Consider the following 10,146-nt stretch of genomic DNA (forward strand, 5'->3'; position numbering starts at 1 on the left):
GAGTAACTAGGTTCCCTACTAGTGCCAGGGGCAGAATCGGATGGGGTGGTATCAATTGGCTTTGAAGTGGCAGGATGATCCCCTTGGGCTTGCTTATAGTATCCGCAAGTTCTCACTCAGAGGCTGCAAATCAACTCTGGGCCCTCGTCGTGGAGCCACCACATTGGCCTCATCCATAATGAGACCCATATCCATAATCTTGGTCAGAGTACGAATGACTTTAGAGTGCTAGAGGGTCACTCCTGCATCCTTGCACAACTAGAATATCATACAGGCGAACGAGTAAGTGGTAGAGTTCTTAAAGGCCCTCTTATGTATCATGGAGATCAAAAACCTCACGAAGTCGAACTCTAACCTGGCTACCATGCTACTACAAGGACCGCTCTATCCAGGTAAAGATATTATCTACTATCGTGGGAGAAAGGCGGTGGCGAACTAACAACCAGAAGAACATGGCTGCAAAGGTGAGGTTGACCTTCTTGATAAGGCCTCTGGGTCCAACATCCAGTATCCTCCCTCACCGTCAATGAAGAGTTGTTGTGCAATCCATCTCTTTGTGGACTCTCTCTGATCTCTGCTCAGCTGAAACTGGACACTCTTGAACAACTCTCACCTGTAGTCAAACTCTGGAGTGAGGGGAACCCTCGCGACATAAGTGGATCAACCGTACAGGAAGCGGCGAATGGAAGTTGGAGAAATGTTCACCCGATAGCCTTAAACTATAATATCTATGAGTGGGTCATATTTGGCGACCACATTGGAGTGTCGCTACAAATGAGGCGTAAAAATCTCGCACAGTCTCCTCACTATAGGACCCTATACTCCTCGCCATCCACTCGAGCCTATGATGGGTGAATAAGTTATGCACCTCAGGGACTGTGTGAATAGGCTACCTTTAAGAACACACCGCTCGACTGTCACCAACCGATTCATCACCTCCTTATTATTTAACACCTTCGAATCCCTGTAGACTGGGTACTGGCTATCTAAGCACCACCGACTGGGATTATCAGAAACCGATGTAGGAACCTCATGCCGTTATGTTGGAGCACACTCCGAACTCTGGGCCTCATCTGACAAGGCATTGCGAGCAGGCAAATCTGGGAGAGTGGATCCCTGTGATCCGGAACCGGAGGTAGTGGCCTCATTCGACCCCTGGAGTGGGCCGACTCTTAACCTGAAGCGTCCTTAGAGCCGGATGCTCCTTCAGAACCTGAGGCAGACCTAGATAGTGTGTCGGTTAGTCTGCGCTCCTCATCAGACCGGGAGGCGGTAACTATATCAAACGCCACCATCTTGGTGGTTCCTCAAGTGTCTCTAGCACCTGGTGTCGGGGTCCGGGTGCAAGGAGGACATATTTTTGATCTTGATCATCATCGGACATATCTATCAACTATCAGAAAGGTGCCACAGACTTGGACCTACCCCTTTGATAAACGAGGCCTTGTTTCGGGGCCATTAGTCTAAATATTATCAAACTACACAAGCGAAATGATCAAAATAGAATCTGGATACATAAGACCCAGGCCAGTGCAGAATTGCAATATTGGGAGATGGTAACTATCGACGGTCCACCTATAGTGTCCATCGGTGGACACTTACCAAATATTAGAAGTTGGCATTCCACAGACCTCTTAGTTAGAAACGACGGATATGCAGAATGGCTCGTCGATTAATGGATGGACCGTAGTCAACTTTCATCATCTGACACTTAGAATAATTCAGAATTTCTCCGGAATCACAGTTTCATTAGCAACGAAGGATGTGCAGGATGGCCCGTCGATCAATTGACGGACAATAGTCCACTTCCGTTTTTCCAAAGTTAAGCATTTTATATTTTAACCATCGACAGACCACATCGACGATGTAGACGGGGTCTCATGTTGTTGGTTAGAGACAGGTTTCAGGGCATGGTGTTAAAAACACATTCTTACACTTTTAAGCAGATCCCAAGTTCAACCAACAGATAATAACAAGTATAAGACGAATTCTTCATCCTTAGGGCTTCGATTTCAAAAATTTCGAACACGGGTTCTACGAGACTATCAAGCCCTAAGACATAAAATCGACAAACATATTGAATTTACCTAAATTCCATCCCCAAGTCATTCACTTTCTATCATTCGAAGGGACTTAGAACCCAATTTTAACAAGTTTAACATGCAAATTTTTTCCTGAGTCAAGATCCATATACAATCTATTTGTTTCCAAAAGACAATGAACTAGAATTCATTAAGCAAAAGGAAATGAAATGTATTTAAATTGTAGTGGATTGAGTGAGTAGGTGATATTGCAACACCAACCTGAGTGCCCTCTTTCGAACATCGACAAGAGAACACACAAAGGAGACGGAGTAGAAAATGGGGGGTTAGGGTTTTGGGATTTCTGAGGGTTTGGGAGCAGTGGGGTTTTGAAGAAAATGGAAGGGTGAGGTTATAAGAGTTAATGGAGAAGGAAGGGAATAAGGGGAGGGAAATGGTTGGGAGGGAATTTAAAAAGATGTGGAGGGTAGATGAATGGTTTAATTTTAATATAGACTATCGCTTCAGGTCGAGTTACTGGTTATGTGAACTGACGATACCCGGTCGACGGACTGTCGACTGGACCGTCGCTTGTGTAGACATTCAGACCAAAGTTTAAGACATATCTGGGATCTACGGACACCGTAGACGTTTCATCGGTTGAACGACGGCCCGTCATTTGGTTTGTAGATTTGTGCATCAGATCAATTTCTGCAAAATTCATGGGTTTGGTCCCTTCACATTGAACACCCATTACACTATTCTTTGTGTGTTTTTCTGGAAACTTTTGATACACGGAACCTAAACTACTCTCTTGCCAACACACTAAAATAACAAATGAATATGATTAAACTAAGAGTGACATAAGAGAATGCAAATGTTCTTAAAAAGAAAAGAAAAAACCTATTGTTGGCTAGAGGATACACCTTTGATTGCCTCCCAAGAAGTGCTTGATTTAACATTGCGGCACGAGGAAAGACCCTTGATTACTCAGACTTCATCAATGATATATGCCTCAACCACTTCATAGGCACTCTCTGCATGCCCTAGGTAGATCTTGATTCATTACCCATTAACCGTGAACTTTGCACCCTCCTTGTTCTCAAACTCAACCGCTCTATATGGGAACATTTCAGTAATAAGGAATGGCCTAGTCCAAGTGGACTTGAGTTTGCCCGGACACAAGCGTAGCCTAGAGTTGAATAGAAGCACCAAGTCCCCAACCGCAAACTCTCGCTTTTCAATCTTTTGATCATGGTACTTTTTTATCTTCTCTTTGTAGATGTCTGAACTTTGATATGCTTTTGGCGAAACTCATCAAGCTCATTCAACCCGTTAAGTCTCTATTCCACTGTTTCATTCCAATCCATATTTAGTTTCTTCATCGCCCACATGGCCTTGTGCTTTAACATAACCGGTAAGTGATAAGTCTTTCCACATACAAGTTGGTACGGAGACATACCTATGGGGGTCTTGTATGCAGTCTGGTAAGCCCAAAGAGCATCATCAAGCCTCCTTGACTAATCCTTTCTATTAGCGTTCACCGTTTTCGACAGGATCTGCTTGATTTCTCTGTTGGACACCTCAACTTGCCCACTACTTTGTGGATGGTACGGAGTGTCTACATTATGGCGAACCCCATATTTCTCCAAAAGCCCTTTGAACAACTTGTTGCAAAAGTGAGATCCCTCATCACTAACAATGGCCCTGGGTGTACCAAATCAGGAGAAGAAGTTCTTTTTCAAGAACGCGGTGACACTCTTCCCTTCATTGTTGACAAGTGATATGGTTTCCACCCATTTTGACACATAATCCACCTCCACAAGAATATATTTAATTCCATGAGAACTCACGAATGGGCCCATAAAATCAATGCCCCGTGCATCAAACAAATCAATCACTAGAATAGGATTTAAAGGGAGCTCTTGCCTCTTCAAAATTCCTCCATATCTTTGGCACCTATGACATGCCTTGGAAAACTCATGATCATCTTTGTGAGTGGTTGGCCAATAGTACCCACACTACAAAATCTTATGGGCTGTCCGGATACCACTATGATGCCCCTCCACAGGTGAGGAGTGGCATGCCTCCAAAAGACTTAGCATCTCAACTTTGGGCATACAACAGCGAATAAGCCTATTGTCACAACTTTGATATAAGAAAGGCTCATCCCAAAAGAACTTTTTCACATCATGCATGAACTTTTTTCTCTGATGGAATGACAAGTCCGATGGGACTATATCAGTAGCCAGATAATTCACAAAATCGGCGAACTGTACAATCAAGTCATGAGAAGCGGCCAATAAATACTCATCAGGGAAGGTGCCATCAATTTCAGCCTTTTCACACAACTCTCTCATTGCTTCATCCCATAATCTGGACAAGTGATTGCCAACTTGATTTTTGGACCCTTTTCTATCTTTCACCTCAAAATCAAACTCTTGCAATAGTCGCACCCATCTAACCAACCTTGGTTTGGCATCATTCTTTGCCATTTACCTCAAATTGGAGTGGTCAGTATTCACTATAATTCTCGTTCCAAGCGAATAGGAGAAAAAAATTTCAAAAGCAAATAACACCGCAAGGAGCTCTTGTTCAGTCACAGTGGAGTTCTTTTGTGTTTCATTTAGGGCCTTACTAGAATAATAGATGGGGTGAAGAATTTTATCCTTTATTTGTCCCAATACCACACAAAGAGCCACCCCGCTAGAATCACACACACCTCAAATGGATTACTCCAATCTGGGGAAATAATTATGGGCGCAGAAACCAACTTCTCCTTTAACTCTCCAAATACCTTCAGACAAGATTCATCAAAATAGAATTAACATTCCTTCTCAAGTAACTTGAACTGAGGATGTGAATTTTTTGAGAAATCTTTAATAAACCTCTTGTAGAAGCCCGTATGACCAAGAAAACTTCTCACACCTTTTATAGAGATAGGTGGAGAAAATGTCTCTATAACCTCAACTTTTGCTCGATCAACCTCTATACCCTTATCTGAGATGCGAGGGCCCAATACAATACCCTCTTTCACCATGAAGTGACATTTTCCCTAAATTAGCACAAGGTTACAATCTTCACATCTTTTGAGAACCTTGTTCAAGTGACTCAAGCAACGATCAAAAGAGTCGCCAACAACTGAAAAGTCATCCATAAACACCTCAAGAGTTTTCTCCACCATATCGGAGATATCGACATGATACATCTCAGAAAAGTAGCAGGTGCATTACACAACCCAAAAGGCATCCTCTTGAATGCGATTATCCCATAGGGGCAAGTAAAGGTCTTGATCCTCTGTAACCCGAGTAACCATCAAGAAAACAACACCATCCTTTTCCTAAGAGCCTATCTAACATCTGGTCCATGAAGGGCATAAGGAAATGGTCATTCTCAGTCCATGCATTCAATTTCTGATAATCCATACCGACATTCCATCCAGTCACCGATATCATTAGAACAAGCTCGTTCTTCATTGGGTACTACTTCATTTCCCCCTTTTTAGGCACACACTAAATGGGGCATGCCCAACTACTATCAGCAATAGGATATATGACTCCGGCATCTAACCACTTAATGCTCTCCTTTTTCACTACCACTTGCATTGGTGGATTAAAATGTCTCTGGTTCTCAATACTTGGCTTATGGTCGGGCATGAGTTGAATTTTGTGTGAACAAATACTGGCTGAGATCCAAATAATGTCCGCAATAGTCCATCCAATGGCCCGTTTGAACCTATTCAAAACTTTAACCAAACACTCTACTTATTGCACATTCAAATCTGATTCGATTAATTACTGGAAAAGAGGCATCTCTTCCCAAGAATACATACCTCTGATGAGGTGTTAGATCCTTAAGCTCTAATTTTGGGGCCTCTTCAATAGATGGTTTCGCGGTTGGAGACTCGCGATATTTCATATCTAACTCCAATTTCTTTGGTTTGAACCAAAATTCACCTCGTTCAAGTACCACAGCCAATGACCCATACTCTTCTGTATCATCACTCTCAATATTCATGATCATTGACGCTAGTGCCTCAACACCAAAGCACTCTTCAATTTGTACCTCACGTACTCTCAAACCTGTAGGATTTAGCAGATACTGTTTGGAGCTCACCACTCTGCTTCTTGGACCTACAAATGTTGAAAGTTGCTTCTTCATTATTAAACCTAAACTTCATCTGTGCTTTTTCCATATCAACTAAGGCGCGAGCACTAGTAAGGAACGACTTTCCAAGAATATTAGGCACCTTAAAATACACCTTGCAGTCAAGAATCACAAAATCGGTCAAAAATATAAACGATTTCACCTTCACTAGCACATCATGGAGTATCCCAATAGGCCTCTTCACTGTTCGATCGGCCATCAGTAACTGCATCGCAATGCGCTTTAGGTGACCCAAACCCAATTTCTTATATATGGAGAGAGACATGAGATTTATGCTTGCACTGAGATCACATAGTGATTTAACAAATTGTAACAAACCGATGGTACATGGAATAGTGAAAGCGCACGAATCTTCTTTATTTTGCACAAGAGACCTTGTAGAAATAGTAGTACAATACTGCATTCGGTCATCATCCTCAAAACATACCGATCTCTTCTTTGTAAATATATTTTCATAAACTTGGCAAAACCAGGAATTTATTCTAGAGCTTTTATCAAAAGGACATTGATTGAAATCTATTTCTACATAGTGATAAAGTGCCGGTATTTACCATCCTTAGTTATCTTCACCAATCTTTGAGGGAATGGTGGTGGTGGTCTAGGAATGGGGATCACTTTTTGGGGTACCTCTGCTTCTTTTACCGCTTTGTCCGCTAATTCACCACTAGTTTTGACTACCTCTTCATCTTTTCTCACCTCATCTTCTATTATAAACAACATGGGTGGATCAATGGTATGCTTACCTCCTCGAGTCGTGACTGCCATGCAATGTCCATCATTTTTTGGATTCTGAATGGTATTTCTAGGAAGAGTGCCCAGCTGACGTGGGTTCACAGTAGTAGACAACTGGGCCATTTTCAACTCAAGATGCATGATTGAGACTGCATGTGCATCCACCTTTTGCCCTATATTAGCCAAATCACCTCTCAACTCCTTAGCGTGCTCATCACTAGAATCAAACCTCCTCCTCATCTTTTGCAACATATCTTCCACTCACGCCATACTACCTCCACCATCCCTACGATCTACTTCCTAATTTTGAGGCGGAACAGAGGGCCCACTTCATTCGTTTCTGTTACCATAGTTACCCCGATTGAAGTTGTTATCGCGGTTGTAGTTTCCATCTCAAATTTAATGGCCCTTTCTGTTGTAATTCCAATAGTTCCGACCTTGATTTCCTTGACCTTTGGCGCTAATTCTCCTTATTGGAGCCTTGGGACTTCAGTCGGAAACCCCCCATCTGCGCATTCACTGCATAAGAATCCTCTTCATAGTAGTAGTCATCCACTGGTGGTGGTGGTTTAGTCAAATAATTCACCGCATTCACCTTCTCTACACCTCTAGTGATATTTTCAATATCAACCCAAGCTCAGTTCTCATTTGAGCCATCTCTTCATGAATCTCATCTGGGGCCAGGTTGTGTGTAACTTGTACTGCAAAGGTGTTTCTCCTAGTGTCTGACCTCCTAGTGCTCCAAGCCTTACTGTTGCGAGAGATTTTCTCCAACTTCTCTAAGATCTCTGCATATGTGCACTCACCATATGACCCCCCGCAATAGTATCAAGCACTGCCTTATTATTATCATCTTGCCCCCGATAGAAGTACTCTTTCAACGACTCATCATTAATGTGGTGGTTTGGGACACTTCTCACGAATGAGGTGAATCTATCCCAAGAGCTACTCATTGACTCCCCGAGTAATGACACAAAGTCGTTCACTCTATCTTTGTGGTTGAGATTTTTAGACACTGGGTAAACTGTGCTAGGAACGCATCCCTCAACTAGTCCAAAGTATAGATTGAATTATAGATCAACTCAGTAAACTATATTGTGGCCTCTCCCATCAGTGAGAGAGGGAAAACTCTTAACCCCATGACATCCATATCCAAAGCTGGCCTCCTTACACAACTCTTGCACACCGACCTCAATTTGGCAATATGAGCATGTGGATCCTTATATCATAGCCCTGAAAACAAACCTCTAGCGGTGAGCATCTGCATCAAGCTACTAGTACAACGAATGTGTGACCCTATGGTAGAGGAGTTAGGACAAGAGGCCCATTAGAATCAGTGATGTTGATGTTGCCCCTATAGAACTCTTATGGGCGTAGGAAGGGAGATATCCTCCTCAAAGTATCATCACCAGGGTTTTTTACAATCACCTGGTTGTGAGAATCAACCGGTGGAGGAGCTGACGGTTGATCCCATCACCTAGATTTGTGGGATTCTATTGATTATTAATTCTAAGGAGTGTCCGGTTAAGTTTAGGATTGAATGGAAGCGTCGGTTCTACTCAGCTCCGTGTACTTGGCATACACTAGATCTAGACCTGAGACAAACAAAAACAAAATAAAAAAAGTAAAAGTAGGAAATTGTTGACTAAAATTCAGTAATTGTTATTAAAGTTAATGTAAAAGACACTTTCCCTGGCAGCGGAGTCAAAATTTGATACGCTCAAATTACACTTCCCTAAAGAAGTATAAGCGGTCGTATCAAGTAAACAACCCAACTATTATTTTAAGGTCGATCCCACGAGGAAAATGGTTTAGACTTACCTTGAATGCACGATTACTTCTATTTAGTAAAGTCCTTTTCGAAAACTAGTAATTAAAGGGGGGTTTTATGAAACAAAAGTATTGTAATATTGTGAAATCAAAAAAGTAGCAAGAGGGAATTATTGGTGTTTATCAAGTTGTGAGAGAAACTAGGTTGTAAGTGTTCCTCATAGGTTCATAAGACCATAATCCTAGTTACAACGGTACTTCCCTAGTGTTTTGCATGCAAAGTGATAAGTTGTGTATCTCTAAATCCTTGGTCTGGAATTTAAAGAATTTAACCCCTTACCTTGGTCCGGCTACGTGTGTCTAAGTTACTAATCCTTACATTTACTTCATACTAAGCATCATATTTGATGTTTGACTTAGTTATTACTTTTCACCAATCAAAATGAGCGTATTAGATTGTACCCCACTAAATCTATGTCGATAATTCTTTTCCTATTAACTACCCCTTAGTCCGGCAAGTAGCAATATGGGGAGTTCTAACGCATGCACTCGTTGCATGCAATAACATATTTAAGAATTGTCATTTAGCTAGGTTTATTTTGTTAATCACACATGGTTCCTACAACCCTGTTGTGGATTTAGTTAACCATGCATAGAAGAACACAATTCATGGTTGATAAATAATAAATCATGAACTTACTTTGACAAGTTCGAAGAAAATCCAGAAATTCAACTTAAAACCAACAATTATCTTAGAAACCATATCCGGAAATTTGAATTAATGCCCAAGATACAAAGACAAATCTCCAAGAACAAAACTAAGAAACTAGTAATATAATCCAACCCCAAAAACGAGGTTTTACACAATATTTATAAAAAGACAGAGTCCTTAATTAAATGGAATTCAAATAACGAAAGTTTGTCCAAAACATGTGTTCAATCAACGACCCCCACATATGGTCCGTCGCTGAAACAACGGACCATTGATTTCCTCGTAAGTCCATACTTAGCATCTTTTCTCATCCTTCACTTTGCATTTTCTCTGATCCAATCGACTGACCAACAACACGGTCCATCGATTCACCTACGATCCGTCGATACTTCCCGTCATTTCATACTTAGATTTTCTTCAATATCGGGTACTGGGACATTTTCTGATCGGATCGACATTTTGACAGGACGGTCTGTCGATCAGTCAGCGGACCGTCGATCCTTTCATAGCCCCTCACTTAGTCAAAATTCCCCGAGTTGCTTCCAGATGCTTGAACCTCCAAACGACGGTCACCACCTACGGTCTCTCAATGGCCTTCGTGGGTCACCTATGGACTAATTCTTCACAACCTTCTACATTTTGGTTTTGCACAACCTCTGTGCAAAACAAAGACAAAACATATTAAAATTACTACAAGAAGGATCTAGACAGACACTAATCTTAAGAAGAGTTATTTTAAGTTTG

The 10,146-nt window shown here is 41.6% G+C and overlaps 2 protein-coding genes across 2 annotated transcripts; both read right to left on the reverse strand.

The window, feature by feature from the left end:
* Nucleotides 1-4,845: 4,845 nt before the first annotated feature.
* Nucleotides 4,846-5,229, reverse strand: LOC104649314 (uncharacterized mitochondrial protein AtMg00860-like). The gene is made up of 2 exons (XM_019215567.1): nt 5,119-5,229; nt 4,846-5,076 (listed from the first exon to the last, which is right to left on the reverse strand). Exons 1-2 carry the CDS (start codon nt 5,227-5,229, stop codon nt 4,846-4,848), a joined length of 342 nt encoding a protein of 113 aa, XP_019071112.1.
* A 304-nt stretch (nt 5,230-5,533) lies between these two features.
* LOC138338603 (uncharacterized) lies at nt 5,534-7,160 on the reverse strand. The gene is made up of 4 exons (XM_069289580.1): nt 6,740-7,160; nt 6,159-6,647; nt 5,854-6,103; nt 5,534-5,756 (listed from the first exon to the last, which is right to left on the reverse strand). The coding sequence occupies exons 1-4, from the start codon at nt 7,158-7,160 to the stop codon at nt 5,534-5,536; spliced, it is 1,383 nt and encodes a 460-aa protein (XP_069145681.1).
* Nucleotides 7,161-10,146: the final 2,986 nt, after the last annotated feature.

The sequence above is a fragment of the Solanum lycopersicum genome, chromosome 9 (genome assembly GCF_036512215.1).
Source record: "Solanum lycopersicum chromosome 9, SLM_r2.1".
Taxonomy (NCBI): domain Eukaryota; kingdom Viridiplantae; phylum Streptophyta; class Magnoliopsida; order Solanales; family Solanaceae; genus Solanum; species Solanum lycopersicum.

Coding starts and splice junctions, on each gene's coding strand:
- LOC104649314 (XM_019215567.1), bottom strand. CDS start 5,229: ATGTATCATGTCGATATCTCCGATATGGTGGAGAAAACTCTTGAGGTG. Junction 5,077..5,118: donor GCTTGAGTCACTTGAACAAG/GTTCTCAAAAGA, acceptor GTGCTAATTTAG/GGAAAATGTCACTTCATGGT.
- LOC138338603 (XM_069289580.1), bottom strand. CDS start 7,160: ATGAGGAGGAGGTTTGATTCTAGTGATGAGCACGCTAAGGAGTTGAGA. Junction 6,648..6,739: donor GGTGAAGATAACTAAGGATG/GTAAATACCGGC, acceptor GGTTTTGCCAAG/TTTATGAAAATATATTTACA. Junction 6,104..6,158: donor AGAAGCAACTTTCAACATTT/GTAGGTCCAAGA, acceptor TAAATCCTACAG/GTTTGAGAGTACGTGAGGTA.